General features: G+C 42.4%; 1 protein-coding gene across 4 annotated transcripts in view; it reads left to right on the top strand.

Annotated features, from left to right (window-relative positions):
• LYN (LYN proto-oncogene, Src family tyrosine kinase) overlaps positions 1-20,932 on the top strand; it is an 85,407-nt gene that overhangs the window by 43,815 nt on the left and 20,660 nt on the right. For all 4 annotated transcript variants that reach the window (XM_045005031.1, XM_045005032.1, XM_045005034.1 and 1 more), the window contains exons 9-10: positions 13,367-13,549; positions 14,433-14,509. In XM_045005031.1, the coding sequence (XP_044860966.1) occupies positions 13,367-13,549; positions 14,433-14,509 (260 nt within the window). The remainder of the gene's footprint in view (positions 1-13,366; positions 13,550-14,432; positions 14,510-20,932) is intronic.

Genomic DNA, 20,932 nt, shown 5'->3' with positions numbered 1-20,932 from the left:
ATTTCTTTTGGGTTTAAAAGAAGTTGGCTTGACTCATAGGACGAGTCAAAACACACAGGGATCTGCCTATATCTCCTTTTGAATATGTACCTAGAGCGGTGCCCTTTGCTCTCTTTATATGCCTGCGTGGGGAATAGGTAGAACTCTGTTGCTTGTGTGCCATTGGTGCTAACCACGCCAACGTTCACATGGCTGAGCTGGGTGTGGAGGTGGAGTTGCCGTTCCACTTCCCCACCATAGTGGTTAGGAGATGACGACCGATGTTGAGGGAATCGCACGATCTAGGCATTGAAAAGGAAGTAGAGGAGTCATTGCTCATTGTGCTCCCGGCCAGTGCCCAAGAAGTATTCTGCCTGTTTCAGCCACTATATAGCCTGAGATATTCTGTGGTTTTAAGACAATTTTTACTTCAATAACTCAGACTAGGCTCTTAAGATATAATTTTGCAGGCAATTATTGTTTTTGAGCAGGGAATGAAAGGGTATATTGTACAGGTTAAAACAACAAGGAGTCCTTGTGGCACCTTGGAGACTAACACATTTATTTGGGCATAAGCTTTCGTGGCTATAACCCACTTCATCAGATGCACGGAGAGAAAAATATAGTAGCAGGTATAAATACACAGCACATGAAAAGATGGGAGTTGCCTTACCAAGTTGGGGGTCAGTGCTAATGAGGCCAGTTCAGTTAGGGTGGATGTGGCCCATTCCCAACATTGACAAGAAGGTGTGAGTATCAACAGAGGGAAAATTATTTTTTGTAGTGACCCAGCCACTCCCAGTATTCATTCAGGCCTAATTTGATGGTGTCGAGTTTTCAAATTAATTCCAGTTCTGAAGTTTCTGGTTGAAGTCTGTTTCTGAAGTTTTTTGTTGAAGAATGGCCACTTCTAGGTTTAAGCCACATTAGCACTGACTCCCACTTGGTAAGGCAACTCCCATCTTTTCATGTGCTATAATATATATTCTGCTTACTGTATTTTTCACTCCATGCATCTGATGAAGTGGGTTCTAGCCCACGAAAGCTTATGCCAAAATAAATTTGTTAGTCTCTAAGGTGCCACAAGGACGCCTCGTTGTTTTTACTGATACAGACTAACACAGCTACCACTCTGAAATCTTGTACAGGTTAGTTCACTAGTCTTTCATCTCTGGTTTTCGAGCTCTGTAATGAAAATCCCTTTGGCTTATAATGGATATCACAAATCCATATCACAGTTTGCTATGACTGAATGTGTGCAAAACTGTAGTGTAAGTTTGGGCACCCAAGCCCTTGCTCCAACCAAAATGATCATTCTCTGGGCCATATTTAGTCCTGAAGTAAACATGTACTGCTCCACTAACTTCAGTGGGATTGAATTCTCACATGTAGAGACGTCTGTGGCCCTCTCATGTAACTGGATTGGCAAATTCCCCATGCCTACATGTCATTTTGAGCTCCACATTTCATTTTAAAAAGCATTAACTGTATACTGAGTTACTACTTTCCACCATACAATTGACCAAGATTTTTAGAGTGTTGTGTTAATGCATTTGTGCAGCAGTTGCATTGACATGATAGATCTAAACAGCACTATAGAACAGTGTGTCCATGTTTTATGCATTATTGTCCCCAGGTATTTACCGACATGAATCATAATATACTCTGACATTAATAATTGAGTGAAAGAGTTCTCAGCTAGGCCAAGAGAAAAGTTAACATAAAAGGAGTCCTGATGGTTTATTTTATTAATGAGACACATTGTTCTTGCATCTCTGGTGTAAAGGATTCTTGGGTTTGTGGTAGTCTGGATGGGAGTGTCGGTCTGTAATATTGCACTCTTTTTAGTATTTTTTTATACAACTATTAAAGAAGGGAATGGGAAATTTATTACTGATAATTTCCTTTCTGCTAGTAGCATTTCCCACAATCCTGGACATTTGGGTTGCTCTCCTCTCTCTGAAGCTCGTGGAGGCAGATCAGTGTTTTGACACCACACACTCTGGCCATGCTCATTTGTTCCTGCTTGCTATTGTATGAGTTATTCCCAAGTTGTAAAATATGTATATCATTATTAATGAATTTCCAGAGATAATGAAATAACTATGTATACTAGACCAAGGAAGATGGTCATATGGTAGTGAGTCCACTTACATCTGACCCTTGCTTGTATAAGCCATCCAGAGTGAGTGGAAGATGCTGCTAGCAGAAAGGAAAGGATCAGTAAGCAAGTTACCATTCTGCAACCCAGTGTCTCCACTGTTTCTGGACATCTGGGAAGTAGCAAGCAGTGAAAAGATGTAGAAAGGGTTATGAACCAAAAATCTCGTAGGAAAGCAGTACCCACCTTTTTCTGTGCTTGCTCAAGAGTGTCTAATATTTCTGGGCCATCACCTGCAGCATGTTCCCACCAAAGAAGATCTCTGCAGAAGTTAGAAGATCCACCTTGTAGAGCTTGCCTAATGAAGGTGCTAGCTATAGACCAAGTGGTTGCTTTGCAGCTCTCCAAAGTGGACGTACTTGCTCGTTCCGCTCTGGGGATTAAGTATGTCATCAGGTGCGCCATGATTTCTTATGGGACAGGAACCTCTGATTTTAGGCTTCCACAATACATAGTCTAATCTATCTAGCAATGGAAGACTTGCTCTGAGTCCCTGGCATTTTGGGTGGAAGGACATAAATAGGGAGCCCGATCTTCTCATGGATTCTGTATGCTCTTTTGGTGTCTAAGGTGTCCCAGACCTTTTCAGTTGGATGTTGTGGTTTTGGACAGAATGAAGGATGCACAACCTCTTAGGAAGTGTGGGAGGAGGAACTTACCGTAGGAAGTTCTGGTGTGCTGAACGCCACCTTCTTCTCTTGGAGCATGAGGTAAGGCTCCTGTACAGATAAGGCTGCCAGCTCCAACACTCACCTGGGGGACATGCCAGCTACTAAGAAACTAATCTTAATGGTTAAATAAAAGGTTGACCCTGAATTCAGAGGCTCAAAGGGATGACTAGTCAGGGCCCTCAAAGCTGGAGGAAGGTCCCATTTCAGAAAGAGAGGCCTGACCACTTGTCTGGCTAATTGTACTGCTCAAAGGAATGGAATTACCTGTGGATTGTCTGCCTGGGAGCCCAAGGATCCTGCAGATAGCATGCTACTAAGGGCAGACACCTGACATACATTTAGTGCTGGGCTGAAGGCCTCTATCTATGCCTTCTTGAAGAAAGTCCAGAATGGTTGGAATGCTGGATTTCTGGGATTTGCATTGTGCTCTTTGGCACCAGTAGTTGAATCTGGACCAGAAATAGGAGTATGCTCTTAATGTCAATACTCTCCTAGACAAAAGCAGTATCTTAATAACTATGGAGGACAGACTGAATCCTTCTAGTGCTTCCATCTGGGCAGCCAGGCTGTTAGTTGAAGCTGTTTTGGTTGTGGGTGAAAGAGGTTACCTTTGTGAAAGGATGTCCGGTTCCATGGACACTGGAGTGTCATCTCTGTCAGGTCTGAGAACCAAGGACTCCTTGGCCAATGAGGCGTTATCAGTAGTAGAAAAGGTGGAAACATGTAGGCTCTGTGGCCAACTATGCAATAAGGTATCTGTCTCCATGGATCTGGGGTCTGCCTTCGTTGTGAAGTATGTTGGCCATTTTGTATTCGTACAATTTGGAAACAGATTGATTGAAGGGGGGTCAAATGTCTGAAAGATGAAATAAAAAACCTCCTGATTCAGGTACCACTCAGAGTTGTTGACCCTGACCTGAATCAGTGGCCCTGTGCACTGCTGACTGTGATGGGGCTCTGATCAGGATGTTGCCCAGGAAATGGTGCAGATGAATCCCCTGCAATCTGAATTTGGCTATTACCACCTACAACCTCTTTGTAAGAACCTGGGTGGGAGGACAAGGGCAGGCTGAATGGGAGTGTTGGGAATCGATGATGTTTCCTGCCATAGATGAACCTCAAAAGTCTGCAGTGGCATGGTCTGATGGGGATGTAGAGATTGCACCTGCTATATCTACTGAAGTCAAGAAGTCCCCCTGGAGCATGGATGACACCACAGATGCCAGGATCTCCAGCCAAAACTTCATTGTCTTCATCCACTTGTGAAGTCTTTTGAGGTTAGGAATGGCTCTCATACCCACTATGTGCTTCTGTACAATGAAGACGATGGAGTAGAGCCCAGAGAATCTTTCTTCTGAGAGAACACCCTCTATCATTCCCACATCCAGAAGATATTTTGTTCTGTATCAGGCTGTGTGGTTTTTGGCATTATAGGAACTGGGTGACTGGAAGAAGATTAGATGGGATGGAGTCCACAGCTCAAGGAAGTATCCCCTGGCTCATTGTTTCCCTGACCCACTTGTCTGTGGTTAATGGAAACCCTTCCATGAGGAAATGGGAAATCCTGCCCACTAGCTCCAAGTCAGGGTAGAGGCCTATGCGATCTTTATCATCAAGTGGATTTTGGGGGGTGGGGCTGAGGTCCCTCTGGACTTCCCCCAGACCTCAGCTCTATTGTTTTTCCTCAGAGAATCTGTTGCCTCAGTGCTGGTACCTCTGTGAATATGAGGAGAGAAAGCAGCACCTCTCTGTGAAGGCCGATCTATATTCTCTCCTGAGGGCCTTTAGTGGAGAAGGGAGAAACTGTTTTGCCACACTGCAGGGCCGCCCAGAGGATTTAGGGGCCTGGGGTCTTCGGCAGCGTGGAGCCCCCGCCACTGAATTGCTGCTGAAGACCCAGCACTTCAGCCGCGGGTCCTGAGGCGAAAGGACCCCCTGACGCCAAATTGCCGCCCAAGACCCGGAGTGGAAGAAGCTCCGGGGGCCCGGGCCCCGTGAGAGTTTTCTGGGGCCCCCAGAGTGAGTGAAGGACCCCGCTCCAGGAGCCCCAAAAAACTCTGTGGGGCTCTGTGGGGCCCGGGCCTTGGGCAAATTGCCCCACTTGCCCCTGCCCCCCCCCTTCTGGGCAGCCCTGCCACATTGCCAGCCTCCATCTTTTCTCCAGAAAAGGAGAGAGCCTGTGAATTTGGCTGAGCACAGGACGTGTTTAGAGTAAGTATTCACCTTCCAGGGTCAGAGCCACAGGTGGTGCCTGGCTACTGAGCTGGAAGCCATGGCTCAGGTTGAGAATCTCATTGCATCCATTGAGGCATCAGCTACAAATGTGATTGCTAGGGAGACTTTTTTTTTTTTTAAGTGGAGCCAAAGTCAGGGTGATCTCTGTCCTTGAGGCTGTGAGATCTTCCAGCCAGGAAAGAGATGTTCCTGCAAAGCAGGTAGCTGCCAGGGATGCTCAGAAGGTGGAGGAGGAGGTTTCAAAGCCCTTTTTGAGAGTGGCCTCCATCTTTCTGTATGTGGGGTTCTTAGGGTAGAACTCACCTTCTGAGCAAATAACCGTATCACTGGGGAAAGAGGCTCCAGTGGCATCAACCTTTGGTGTCTCAGCAACGGAGCCCTTTGACTGCTGAATGTTACAGAGCCTGAGGTCACTTTTGCTAATAGCTTGCCCGTATCAGGCTTGTCTATTCATTCCTAATCGGTTCCTCAAGGAGGAAGAAGGGGTATTGCAGCCTGAGAGAAGGATTTTGAGGAGAGAAATTTGAGGCTTACTCTCAGGAGCCTGCTCAGGTTTCACAGCCAGACAGTTCACCTTCCCTCAGTGGGGGGTGAGAGGGAGAGAGAGGATGTGGAGGAATCGAAGGACTAGTATCTCTGGATTTTTTTTGTACTTTTTTTTCTTTCCCTTTTTAGATATTTAATTTTTTTTTAACCTTTAATAGGGCACTTTGGGAATATAGAAGTTCTGCTGTGGCTTTGGTAAGACCTTTTTTTGGCTTGCCTTCCTTTAGGCCTGGAACCCTCTCGAGAGGTCTGCCTCAGAATCCTCCCACTGCTCCCATTCCCCCTCTTCCCCCCAGGATTGCAGGGGAGAGGACATCCTTATTCTTGGGCAGGAGGGAGGCAGGCTGATTAGAAGCCCTATTTCTTTCCTCAGGGTGCACAGGGCCCACTTTAAGATGTGGCAGGGTGGGGGAGACAGGTGGTTGCACAAGTCTCTCCTCTTTGTTCTGCAGAGATTCCCTGGGACTTACCTGACTCGAGTGGTCAGGGTTCTCTTTGCTTTTGGAGCCTCTTCCTCCTCCACACTGGGGTTCTTGGTCCTTTTTTCCCTGGTAGGAGTTGCCACGTTGGTGGGTCGCAGACCTCTGCCTGTCCGAACTGCAGCCCCAGGACCTAACACAGGGTTTGGCTACACTGGAGAGTTGCAGCGCTGGTGGTGGGTTTACAGCGCTGCAACTTACACACCGTCCACACTTGCAAGGCACATACAGCGCTGCATCTCCCTGGCTGCAGTGCTGGCTGTACTCCTGCTTTGCCTCGGGTATAACTATTGTAGCGCTGGTGATGCAGCGCTGCTCCGCCAGTGTGGCCACCAAAAGCGCTGTAATTGGCCTCCAGCAGAATTTTCCCATAATGCTTTTAACTAAAGAACTCTTTGTTTTGTTATGATGCCTCTCTTTGTTTTGTTGTGAACTCGGGGCTCCCGGAGCTGCTTATCTAAAAAACAAACACAGCTCCTGTTTGCAGTGAATGAGGCAGGCAGGGGGATGAATGTCTACAGCTAGTGTTTGCTTTGGGAGAGAAACAGCATGGCGGGGAGTGGGGGAAAGGGAGTCTGTCGGAGCAGCTGCTTATCTGGTCTGCAGGCTGTTTGCATTTAAGAGTGAATGAGGCGTCAGGGAAATGGTCAGAATTTGCAAGGCAGGGAGCTGACACAGTGTCGGCTCCAAAAATCCACTCTCTCTCTCTCTCCCCCACACTCCCTGTCACACTCCACCCCACCCCCCTCTTTTGTAAAGCACGTTGCAGCCACTTGAACGCTGGGATAGCTGACCATAATGCACCACTCCCAACATCGCTGCAAATGCTGCAAATGTAGCCACACTGCAGCGCTGGTAGCTGTCAGTGTGGCCACACTCCAGCGCTTTCCCTACACAGCTGTACGAAGACAGCTGTAACTCCCAGCGCTGCACATCTGCAAGTGTAGCCAAGCCCACAGTTAGGCACTGACGATTGGGTGCAGGCTGGGCACAACTCACCCCCTGCTGAGCCTGGGAAGGCTGCCTCCCATGTAGAAAGAATTCATTGAATTTGACCCAATGCTTTCTTGGCCACTCTGCCATGCCTGTAAGGGGCAGAGGAGCCAGCAGGGAAATGCTGCAGCAGAGGCTTACATCTTTGAGGGGTTAACTGATCCTGGGAGGAGGAGGAAGGCTGAGAAGGAAGAACACTGCTCCTCACTGCCCAAAAAATGGGCAGAAAATTTAAAACAGATGGAGTAAGGGCAGGAGCAAAAGGAATCGCTGCTGTGGAGGCAAAGAATCTGGCCGCAAGCAGAAGCTGAGGGGGCATGGCTATACATCAAAACACTGTTCAGCCTCTGTGTGCTGCTGAGAGGAGAGCAGCCCAGGCATCCAGAATTGTGGGAAATACTGGGCTGCAGAAAATAAGGTGAGCCACAACAATACCTTCACTAAAATGAAGGATTTAAAAAATGTACCAGCAAACCTTGTTGGCACATCTGACAAAGCAGTATATAATTTCCAGTTTTACGTGCACAGATGTGGCATTTTGCAGGCACCTATGGACATGTTTGCAAATATCACCTGTGCATTTTTACAATTTACAAACATGCTGAAAATTTATCACACAGGGGGTTTGACTTAAACTTTAAAAAGGAAGAAAGTTTTGAGTTAAAGCAGGAACTTCATTTACCATCTCCTTTATATCTGTTTACTGAAGGTAGCTAAAAAGAATGGGTGATCACTCATATCCTATAGATCACAACAGCAGGACATCCTGGGGGGTGTGGTAGACCTTGAGCCAGATAAACTTCTGTCAGTGAAGACAGTGAAGGAGGGCCCAAGGTAGCTGAAAGTCTGCTGGGGGTGGAGCAGAGGAGGGGTTTCCGGCTGGGGAAGAAGTGGCATAATTAAGCTAATTCCCATTACAACCTCTGCCAGAGGAATTCCTTTGCAGCCTCTGCTGAACTTTAAATCTGCTGTCATCTGGGGCAGGCCCTAAGGAAAGGCAAAAGTGGAAATGCCACCTGCCCACCCTCACTGTGTACACATAAAGGTTTATACAAATTCAGGTGGCCTGTGCAGATAGAGCACAGCTGCAGAGCAGCCAAAACTATTATGTAAATGGTAGAACCAGGAAATTATTATTATTTACTCTTTGTACTGCGGTAGTGCCTAGCAACTCTAGTCATGGACCAGGCATTGTGCTAGGCATTGTGAAAACACAGAACAAATAGACAGTCTCTGCTCACCTTGATGTCACTGGCTTGTACAGACCCAAACCTGAAGTCTCTCTCATTCAGTGTGTATTATGTGTCGCATTTTGCGCCAGCTACATAGATAACGGGGGCTGTCAAGCTGTCTTGCAGTGATTCAAGAGCCTGAGTACCAGCCTCAGGGCAGAATCTTTGGAGACAGGGCACAACCCCAAACTGGTTGTGAGTTCTATACTTGGATTTCACCAACCAATTATCAAGTGCATAAATGTCAATATTACCTTACAATATGGGATACAGCTGCTATAAGAGAGATTAATGCATGCAACAACTCATCAGCTTTCAATATAGTCTAAACACAGTCTGATAATTCTAATACCTATTTAACAATACTAACACACAGGTGAGCCAGACTGATTCCAGCTGTGTCAGTGTTCAGTTGAGACATGGGGATCTTGGCATGAGCTGGCACCTGGTCTGCCAGCCTCGCATGGGCCTGCTGCAGCTGCCAGCTAGGTGACATAGTCCTTTAGCTCAAATCCTAAAGACTTATGCTCTTAACTTGGAGGGACCTGAGTCAATCCTCTTGGTTTACATTTAGGGAAAAATCCCTTCAGGATTCAAGTTGTGAGGAGTGTGTGTGTGTGTGGGGGGTCATGCGTTATACATCCCTTGGATTTGAAAGGAGTTTTGCCTGAGTAAGGGGTACGCGATTGGACCCAAGCACATTCTGAAGTAGTTAGGAACATGAAATCTGGTTATTGCAACACTTCTCTTTCATCCGGTTTTCTCAGCTCTGTTTGACGAAACAAGTGATTTTTCTCTCCAAATTTAACAGAGGGCTATAGAGGACCTACTGGACAAATAACTGGTGTTGCCTCTTTATTGCCTTGGTCAGGCTTTCGTTTTATTCTGTCACCACAATAGGATTATGCTAAAACAGACTTTATTTATTCAGGGAGGTGCTGAAGTCAAAGAACCATAGAAATGTAGGGCCAGAAGGGATCTCTAGAGGCACCAAGGCAGGACCAAATGTATCTAAACCATCCCTGCCAGGTGTTTCTCTAACCTGTTCTTAAAATCCTCCAATGATGGGGATTCTCCAGTCTCCTTTTGAAGCCTGTTCCAGTGTTGAACTACCCTTATAGTTAGAAAGCTTTTCACAATATCTTTCCTAAATCTTCCTTGTTGCAGATTAAGATAATTAGTTCTTGTTCTGCCTTCGGTAGACATGGAGAGCAATTGATCACCACGTATTTGAAGGCTGTTATCAGATTCCCCCCCGTCTTCTTTTCTCAAGGCTAAACACTGCCCAATTTTTTAAACCTTTCCTCATAGTTCAGGTTTTCTAAACCTTTTGTTGGTTTTGTAGCTCTCTTCTGGACTCCCTCCAGTTTGTCCACATCTTTCCTAAAGTGCAGAGCCTAGAACTGGACAGAGTATGCCAGTAGCGGACTCCATCACAGCTGAGTAGAGTGGGACAATTACCAACTATGTTTTACCTACAACACTCCTGTTGAGATTAGCCTTTTTTCTTGCAACTGCATCACATTGTTGACTTGTAATTGATCTGGGATCCACTATAACCCCCAGATCCTTTTAGCAGTATTACTGCCTGCCCAGTTATTTTCCATTTTGTAGTCATGCATTTGATTTTTTTTCTTCCTAAGTGTAGTACTTTGAACTTATCTTTATTGGATTTCATCTTGTTGATTTCAGATCAATTCTCCATTTTGTCATAAATGTTTTGAATCCTAATCCTATCCTCCAAAGTGATTCCCATGTTTGTTTCAATATAGCAGAAACTGTAAAAATGCAGCAATATCCTTTTTAGCTGAAAAGAATATTTAAGACCAATTTTCCTAAAGATAGGATCCATGTGCTTGCACATCTAATTGAAGAATTTGACCCTTAATTACATTAACAGGTCATCTTGAAGTGCTTGTTTCATGTTTTTTGACTGTTGTTCAAGAGACATTCTTTCTTATAATCTCAGCTGAACATTTTTATACAATGTGACAGGCCTTAAGACTGCTTTCAGAGTTCCTTCTTTGTCCTCTGGAGCGGAGAGGAGCGCCGATGTGGTGGTTAGGGCATTAGCTTAAGACTTTGGAGATGTCGGTTCTATTCCTTGCCCTCTCACAAACTTCCTTTGTGCCCTATTGCAAGTAAACTTAGCCTCCCTGTGCCTTCACAGGAGTGTTGTGAGGACAAATACACATTAGAATGTGAGGTGCTCAAACGCTACCATGATGTAAGTACCTCAGATAGATAGACTAAGGAACCCTGACTAAACACACACCCTGGAAAAAGCAGAGCTTTCCTAGATGATTAAGACGCTAAATGTTAGAAACTAAACAAAAGTCTAAATAGGAAAAAATATTGTTCAATATAGATTACCTGTCGTCAAGTCCCCTAATGAAAATAAGCTTCCACCTTGTGGTGGAAGAGTCAAAAAATTGTTCAGGTGTTTGTCAGGAACAAGGATTTGGCTCTGGGGCATTGAAGGGAAAATATCTACTGACTTCAATGGAAGCAGAATAAGAGAGAAAGCCTTTTATAGGTGCAACTACAGATCGCAGTCATATATATGAAATCAGAGCCTGTTGTAAAATGAATACACAGCATGATGACAGTCTTTATTAGTGTATATTATAGTGCTGGTTTTAAGTTTACAGTCTGAAATACTTGGGATTTTAATGAAGTCACATATCCTCAATACATAGAAATAAATATTTTTATTGAATCCCTGCACTAGAATTTGGCATTCACACCTCAAGTGACACAAAGAACTAGCAGAGATTAATGAAACAGGGTGACCTTTAATTTTAGTACAAATTTGGGCCCCTTAAAATAGAATGGATGAAATTCTGGCTCCTTTGAAGTAAATGAAGAAGCTGCCATTGATTTCAATTGGGTGAAAATTTATCCATATTCTCAGTGATATTTTGTTCCTTCCTCCTGCCCTTCCAAATGATGGACATTCTGGAGTAGGATTTCAGCTTTAGGCACACCCAGCTGGACAGGCAGATTTGCGGGCACACTAATTGAATATCTTTTTTGCCTGCCCATGGCTTTGCAATTTGTGCACAAATATTAGATGTTTGCAGTCATAAGCGAGGCATGTACTTCAGTGTAAGTACTTAGTTGCCCATATCTGACTTTACAAATCGGGGTTCCTAAGGGGTTTTTAAATTAATTATTCTGTGTCCTAATAATTTGTACTTTCAGAGCAAATGAAAGTCTCATGTTACTATCCACACATGCTATATAATGAGATTACTGCTTTATCTCATACTGAAAATGTTAAGTTAAATGAAATGAAAACTTGAAAAAAAAATTGTAGGACCCAATTGAGAAGGGATACATAAAATGGTGTCAGATCTCCTTAGATTAATTTTGCCTCTCTTACACTCAGATTCTCCTAGATTTACTTACACATTCCCCACATGTAGAGAGTCTGAGGAGTGTTAACTTATATAAGAAGGAACCAGTTAAAGATGTAAGGTGAAGTAGCCCCCAGCTTCTTTAACATTCACTTTCTTCTGGCTCGTCACTGTGCAAAACAGACTGAGGGCCTGTCTACACAGTGAGTTAGTGTGCTGCAAGCCAGGGTGTGAATCAACAGCACACCACTTTGCTGCGCACTAACTTGCCACATAAATGCCACAACAGTGCATTAAAAGTCCTGGAGTATGGCTTAGTGTGGAAAGCACAGAGTTAGTACATGGGATTCACATAATGGCTTTCCATGAACTAACTCACCATGTAGACAAACTCTGATTTACAGTCACACTACTAATGCGTAAGGGAATTTAAGTAGAGATTAAGGAGTTGCTGACTTTCAGGTAGACACAGAAACTGTGTTGAAATTGTACAGATTGTTGTTGGGTAGAGAAATGTAGCTGGTGTCTTGAGTCATGAAAGCTTACCTCTTCCTGTACATATTTTTTTCAGTGTTGAAATACATAGATTGCAGCACATAGAGATGAGGTCTGGTTTTATTAGTGCACTTGTGTTAAGAATGGCATGTTTAGAAGGATACTTTATTTATATCACTTCAGTAAAAATTAAATAACACAGGCTTTTAAAGATTGCTACACCTGAATAAAATATTACTTTATCACTAAAGTTTATGTATTAAGAATATTATACATTGATTCCATCCGAAAATATTCCTTTATCTTCTGTATCCATGTACTAATCTTTGTAAATTGACATATGGGTAATTAGCATATTTCACAAAATCTCAGCACATACAGTTCAATACATCATATACTTATTTTATACCAAATTATTTCTCCAATTGATGCTGTTTGTACATTTTTAATGTAGTTTAAAGGGCAACACTGATATTGAATTAAGGCAAAGCTCTATCTAGCCTTCATATAGGTTTGCAGGGAGGTTTGTTAGGGCTTTTCCTTTATTCTTGAGCACTAACATACTTTTAAAGTAATTAAGAAAGCAAAACAATCTCCCCCCCCCCCCCCGGCAAAAGGTCACCTGACAAGCAATAATGAGGTCTTAAACCTTCACCTGAGTGCTACAGTGTTGCACTCCTGATACATAATTTAAAAAATGTATTAGGTCACACTGAAGGTTCTAGTTCTGAATCGTTTATAAGGGGTTAATAAACGATAAATAAATATTAAAAACATGTTACAGGTATGAGTAGTCGTCTTACAGGGACATAAAGTTAAAGATGCGATTTAGAAAGTTATAAGCAAGCTAGTGACTTGCTGAATTCTAGACAGACATTCAGTAAACTATCTATTGACCCTTTATTTACCTTTTATGAACTATTTATAAATGAAACCTTACTATAGAGAGTGGTAGTTTATTTTTAATTTGAGTTTTCAGGTAAATGACTTACACAAATAGAACATTGCGCATTAACAGACCCTCTCTCCATACATTGATATGTTTTATTGCAAAATATGGTATGATTATAGTACAAGTAATTTAATTGTGCTGTGTCTGGACACTTCTCACCAGGTTTATACCATTCTTGAAGTCCAGCCTGGTTTCTGACCTCTCCTAACAGTCAGTTCACTGTGCTGAATGAGTTCTGTGCCATAATAATCCCTTCCTTTTTAGGTTACTATAATAATAGTACAAAAGTGGCTGTGAAGACTCTGAAGCCTGGAACGATGTCTGTGCAAGCATTCATGGAGGAAGCCAACCTCATGAAAACACTTCAGCATGACAAGTTAGTGAGGCTGTATGCTGTAGTCAGCAAAGAGGAACCTATCTATATTGTAACAGAATTCATGGCAAAAGGTGAGAGTTGTTGGACTCTGTGAGCACATCTTAATTAAATGTCAAATCAACCCCTAGTAACAAAAAAGAGGAGAAATAATTGTGTTAATTTTACTTTTTTGTAGTTTTTATATTAAATGATCAAGTATCTAGCTTAAGAGAGTACAAGAGTTTTCATTTTATGCTTATGTTGTGTTTTAAGATGCATCCTTTTAGAAATCTCTCAGGCACTCTAAAAATAGTTTAACAAATAATAAACATATCACTTATAATATCTTGATGACTTTGCATAATGAATCCAATAGTCATGTTTTCTGCCAAAGCGGGTGAACGCTTTGAACCATATGCTGCTATCCTGCAGTTAAATTCATGAACAGTCCTGTTGATGGGCCCTGCAGGAAGGAATACTATACCATGCTTTTATGAATAATTACTACACAGTGCTAGTCAGGACTGCAGAATCAAGTCCTGTGTAAACAGATATTTTAGTTGTTTTTTACTACCAAAGGGCTCAGCTTCCCTTGAGTTAGACATGCTTTTTGTGACTTTTTAAATTTTTGCCATTGATAACTAGGTTGATAATTGTGGATGATTCCCTGAGGGCAACTTTGCTGATATTCCTTAGAACGAGAAAAAATCAATCACTTAAACAATGATCAACTCAGGAGAAGCTTGACCTTTTAGTTTTGCATCACAGAAAGCTGCATAGCTGATCAACTCAGATATTGGATCAGCATTGTTGTTATAGCATGTAAAGAACCATTTAACTAATTTGTGGCCAACTTAAAAATATGTTAAAACAAAACATAGACCACTAAAGCTCAACCATGCAGAAGGTAGTGAGGCTGGCTATAGACTTACTACTTGTGAACTGTGCTGACTTATTCTTTCTGCATTGAAACAGGCAGTCTGCTGGATTTTCTGAAGAGTGATGAAGGAAGTAAATTACTGCTTCCAAAGCTAATTGACTTCTCAGCTCAGGTAAATGATTATAATATAAAGAACACTAAGAAGCATTTAGTGTCTTGGAGGCTGAACCTCATATCAGGCACTGTTGAAAAATTCTGTTGTAACAGTGGTCTTCCAAGACTTTTTGGTTTGATGTTCAGAGCTATTTTTGTGGGAGATAGAAAAAAAAATAGATATTTCACAGTCTGTGTGTTTGATTAAGCCTACACGTTAACATTAGTAATGTCAATTTTATTGTCAGTGTTATGTTTATTTTGTTTGCAACAGGGGGGATTGTTTGCAGTTCTAGCAGATAGGTGTAAGAGGGTAGTACTAGTTCCATATATTACATGCATTTGCAAATCTTTAAAATAAGGCTAATGTATTCTTTTTCACCTTTCCTTGAGCTGAGTTAGCTAGTAAAGAAATTCTGTTAAGCGTCATAGATCACTATCACTTTAAACTGATTTGGGTGTAATTTTGTTCTATAACTGAAATGTATGTGAAGGATGGTTCAGAATACCAGCACATGATTTACTAAACCAGCTGGCAGCCCCCAGGTACAAACGATACATGGGATCCCTTGTGCATTGTGGGTAAAACTTTCAAAAGCACCAAAATGACTTAGGAGCCCACTGAAAAGTCAATAGGGCTTATGCTCTTAAGTCATCTTCATGCTTTTGAATGTTTTAATGTGCTACTAACTTACAATAGTAGTTTGCTTCTGGTAGGGTATTGGTTTTTATGAGTGTTAGACTGGTACAGACTCTTTATTTTGTAGCTTGCTGTACTGATTTTGTTACAGTGCATGAGGAAAGGCAATAGAAATGTTACATAATGTAATACAGTATTGGTAATGACAATCAAAAGTTTAATGTAGCCACTATATACATACATATGATTTGGGCTTATCATGGATACACAGGCTGGTACAAGCCAATGCAGTGAAGCCATTAAGTTGTAGGCCCCAAGCTTAAGACAGACCTAGTGCCTTACTCCACAACCATTGATCCAACATGGCTGCAGGTTTGGTAGCTTGTCTGAACTATCCATGGAAGTCTCTTTTGGGTATTTTTCAAGGAAAAACTATTCCGGTATGAGAAATATATTGATACTTAGCCTTTGTAGATAACAGAAAGGGACCCACAGGGATTAAAAACATGAGCAGAAAATAATGAAAAACTGGAAAAATATAATGTAGATGGGAAAATGTACTAGAAAATACATGTACTCTGTGGGAGAGAAAAAATGTGTGAATTGGTAAGGCTAACAGAGACCCAAATGCAGACATCAAACCCCACATGAATTTATAATCTGCCAAAAAAACCAAAGCAATTTTGGACTCCATGTGCAAAGACAACAGATGATGGATTGGATAGGTTCTGGTGTATTTGGAATATTGTGTTCAGTTCTGGGCACCACCTTATCAGTAATTCAGGGCCTGGAAAAATTGATTTATGGTGAGGAAAGAGCTAAAACGCTAATTGTGTACAGCTTGGCTAAGTGACTACTAAGGTGATGGGACAGTGATAACTGTTTACAAATATCTGAAGAATGAAAACACCTGTGGGGATGAAGACTTAAACCTGCACCCAAGCAGAGCCCCATTGAAGTGTGGGCCTCAGAGATTCAGTGCCTTATTTACTCTCCCCCCCAAATAGAACTAGGTGTGAAGATGAAATTTAAAAAAAAGACAATTCAGGGTGAAAATCAGGAAAAACCTCTTGAGACTGAGATGTGGAATAGTCTCTGAAGGGATGTGCCGGAAACTCTATCGGGACTTTTAATATTACAGTGAACAAAGCACTAGAGAAATGTACAATAGGGATTGGTACCTGGAGGATGGAAAGGATGATGGACTATTTCTATTGCTAACTCGTTTGATTAAAGTCCTTTAATAAAATTCATCATTCTTTAGGGCCTAAGACAGAGACACTTTATTTTCAAGCTGTGTTGTTCACCTTCTAAGATATTCAGTTTTAAATAATGGTAACTTCGCAGCAAACCTGTCAGTAAATCCAGTGGTACAAACTCAGTTTTCAACAACACAGACTGGGCTAAGAACAGAGGGGTATGAAAAACATGTTTAATAAAATTTTCAGGATGTGCCTGGCTTGTGCATTAGCTTATGCTTCCTGCATTGGTTCATATCTCCATGCTTATCCTGAGGGAAAAGAAATTGGAAAGCTGTGTCGCAACATAAATAAATAAAAGGAAATTCCCATTAAACTGCTTAAGCCGAGACCAGCACGTTTTGCTTTGGTTGACACAGACTTGAACTGTGTGTGACAGTCTAATTCACACCACTCTGGCAGGCTCTGTGCCAGCTTATTCCAACTTCCCAGGAAAAAAAGAAAAAGCAGCAATAGCATGAGGTTTTCTATTTGCTTGTACGTTCACTTTGCTGTTGCATCATGCTGACCTTTGTCACAAACACACAGCTCTTGGGGGGGTACCATTGTTTTGTGAATACCCTGAAATAGCTGTGCATTGGTGCTGTGCGTGTGTGTGTACACAAACTATTTGAGAGAACCAGCACTCATTGCAGAATAACAAATTAACCAAGGGTTTGTGGTGCAACAGGAAGAAAGTAAACAGGAAGCATCCAGAGGAATGGTCGTGGTGATCTGAAGTGGCCTGTCAGATAGGGGGGGTGTAAAAAAGAGAGAGGATGTGGTCACTGTGACCGTCCGACAGCACGAAAATAGACACAGCACTTAATGGCCCTTAAAACCAAACACTTAGTTGAACACTGCTGACTTCTTACAGCATTATTTGATATAAATTTGAGTTGGCATTTCCTGCACAAGCCCCGCTTTCAGGGCTTTATAACCCTGCAAGTTTAATTCACAATTGTTCAGGGGAAAGATCTTCAATCATTGAAAGGAATGGTTTCGATCTACAGAGGTTATAGTGTTTTGGTTGTTTCAGATTCTTTTTAAAACCAAACCAAACAGAAACATCCAACTAAAATAGGCCTCAATTTAATAGCTGGCATCTTTCAAGCAAACAGTCAAATTCACACTTGCTGTAATTGTACTGAGCCAGTGGAGTCACAGCAAGGATTAGTTTAGCCAGCAGACCTTGGTTTGGGTTGCTGCCCTTGGATTTTTGATTATTTGTTTTAAATGGAACATTGGGCTTTCACTATAGGAGACCTGAGCTGAAATTCTGGCTTGGCTCACATGTAGAGTTATTTTGATCTCTAAACCTAGAGCCTAATAATACAGCCCTAATTCTGCTGCTTTGTTAGCAGAGCATGTAAGTTCATTGAACCACCCCCAAATAATAAAAGTACATGCATGCCCAGTGCACCTTTGTTTTAGTGGTCAGCCAATGGGGGCTGCGGGAAGGGCTGCCAGCACATCCCTCGGACCATGCCGCTTCCCGCAGCCCCCATTGGCCTGGAGCGGCGAACCGCGGCCAGTGGGCAGGGACGGCTCCAGGCATCAGCATGCCAAGCGCATGCTTGGGGTGGTAAGCCACTGGGGGCGCTCTGCCGGTCGCCGCGAGGGCGGCAGGCAGGCTGCCTTCAGCGGCTTGCCTGCGGAGGGTCCGCTGCGGAGGGCAGCCTGCCTGCCGTGCTTGGGGCGGCAAAATGCCTAGAGCCGCCCCTGCCAGTGAGAGCCGCGATCGGACAAATCTGCCGACATGGCAGGTAAACAAACCGTCCGAGCCTGCCCAGGGCTTTCCCTGAACAAGCGGCGGACCGACTTTGAGAACCACTGATGTAGAGTACACCAGAAAGGATGTTTGGAATAATAATGGAGAACCAAACATCAGAACTGAATTGTCTTTCACAGATTCCCCTGCTAGCTCCCTGTTACACCACTATTTGTCTTGCACAGCTAGTAACACATCAGCTGATTGTATAATTTCCTTAGTCTGGTGCTCAGGAGCTAACACAATTTACAAGAAGTACCACCCCCTGTAAACTCTTCTGCTTGTCAGCGAGGGGATTGAGAAATTCCAAGGTGCTGTACATTCTTTAGTCTCCATTTAGCAGTTTGAAAACTGTATATATTCCACCAGCTTCTTTTGCAAGCTATGCTAGCAAAGCTTGTTAATATAACAGTCCAAAGCTAATCAGCATGCAAAATGTTTATGCTCTCCTGTCTCCATTCACAACTGACAACAGCTCCCTGCATGGCAATTTAACTAGCACAGCTAACGAACTCTATTTGCTTCATTAGTGGATCTTGTCCTTGATCCAGAGCTAAGGGGCTCCTGAAGCTGCCAGGTGATGAAATTTCCCTAGTTTCAGAGCTCACATGTGCTTGTGTTTACAAGCTCCATAACCTCTCCCTCCAAAGCTAGTGACCCAGTGTACTTTATAATCTCCTTCTGCTCCAAGAGATGAGTTTCCAAATTTCTTTAACCATTTACTGCAGTTAGCTAACTGCACACACATACAGCATCCAGCTTTAACTGCATAGATAACTCAACAGAATTTCTACTGAAGTTGCTCAATCCTCCATTTTGAAATGCTCAAAGCATTTTTATTGTAAAAATAATTGTATTCAGGCCTGTTTAATCACCCAGTCCGAGTTTGTAAATTCATTGTTCTATGCAATGTGTAGTTATAGCCGTGTTGGTCCCAGGATATTAGAAGGACATGATGGTGAGGTAATATCTTTTATTGAACCAGGTTCTGTTCATGAGAGAGACCAACCCAAAAATCCCCAAAATCTTGAGTCAGTGTTCTAACCCAGGGGTCAGCAACCTTTCAGAAGTGCTGTGCCGAGTCTTCATTTATTCACTCTGATTTAAGGTTCCGCGTGCCAGTAATACATTTTAACCTTTTTAGAAGGCCTCTTTCTATAAGTCTATAATATATAACTAAACTATTGTTGTATGTAAAGTAAATAAGGTTTTTAAAATGTTTAAGAAGCTTAATTTAAAATTAAATTAAAATGCAGAGCCCCCCCCCGGGACCGGTGGCCAGGACCCGGGCAGTGTGAGTGCCACTGAAAATCAGCTCGCGTGCCTCCTTCGGCCCACGTGCCATAGGTTGCCTACCGCTGTTCTAACCCTTTTTCAGTAGGAATAAAATAAACCAGAAGAGACATGTAGCAATTATTTTGTCATAATTCTTATCCAGCATTAGAGGTCTCAATTTTTTTTCCAGTTCCCTTTTTTTTTTTTTTTTTTTTTGGTTAATGTTACATTCTGGTAAATGATTGCCCAACAAACTACTCTGTTTCATTTTCCTTAGTTTTGTTTGGGCGTTTTGCTCTGTTTAGAATACAAAGCAGCTAACCAAAGCTAAAAGCCTTCCCTGCCCAAGTTTTTGCTCACATCTTTAACATAAACATTGATATAAAATGAAAAGAAATATTATATAAGGTGTCTTTAATAAGTTGTAAAAACCCAAACCAAACCTGGAGTATGTTTCTGAAGAGTTGTAGACTGCTATCATTGTTCACCATGCTGCTAGCCTGTTAACATTTTGGTCACATCAGGATTAAATCTTAATTTTATTTATTTATTTAACATAAACTGAGTCCTCTTGATCACTATTTTTTCCATTGGCTAGACCAGGGGTAGGCAACCTATGGCACGTGTGCCGAAGGCAACACACGAGCTGATTTTCAGTGGCACTCGCACTGCCCGGGTCCTGGCCACCGGTCCGGGGGCCTCTGCATTTTAATTTAATTGTAAATGAAGCTTCTTAAACATTTTAAAAACCTTATTTATTTTACATACAACAATAGCTTAGTTATATATTATAGACTTATAGAAAGAGACCTTCTAAAAAGGTTAAAATGTATTACTGGTATGCGGAACCTTAAATTAGAGCAAATAAATGAAGACTCGGCACAACACTTCTGAAAGGTTGCCGACCCCTGGGCTAGACATTTGTGACCGGAATCCCAGGGGAGCCAGCTGAGGTTACTCAATTCTGGTGAACTGCACAGAATAGAGTAGGCAATCCCCGAGCTTGGTGGATATTCCAATACCCAGATTTACCAAGCCAGCACAAAGCAGGTTCTATTATACCTCACTGGTTACGAAGTCAACAACACAGTTCCCTTAAAGTAACCCAGCCTCAGACCTCCACCTAGACATCCAAGTCAGGTATGAGGAGGATTTCTGAAAATCTTATTCATCATATAAAAAAGGTTCTACCAACCCCAAAGGATCAGACACATTACCTCCCAGGTTAATGAATATTCCAGACCTTTCCCAAATACACGCTTACAGCCAATTCTTATTAACTAAACTAAAATTTATTAGAAAAGGGAAAGAGAATTGGTTAAAAGAACAGCATACATACAGACATGAGTCAATCTTGAGATTCAGATTCAAAGCAGAGATGGAGAGCTTTGTAGATGCAGAGAGTTCCATAGGTTATAGTCCAATGTTTGTATTCCGGGCGGTCCAGTCAGAACTGGGATCTCAGTCCTTTTGGCTTAGGCTTCTACTGTATGAAACCTCAAGCAGATCTAAGATAAA

Source organism: Mauremys mutica, chromosome 2, assembly GCF_020497125.1.
Source record: "Mauremys mutica isolate MM-2020 ecotype Southern chromosome 2, ASM2049712v1, whole genome shotgun sequence".
Classification (NCBI taxonomy): Eukaryota; Metazoa; Chordata; order Testudines; family Geoemydidae; genus Mauremys; species Mauremys mutica.
This window is presented reverse-complemented; position numbering and strand designations above follow the sequence as displayed.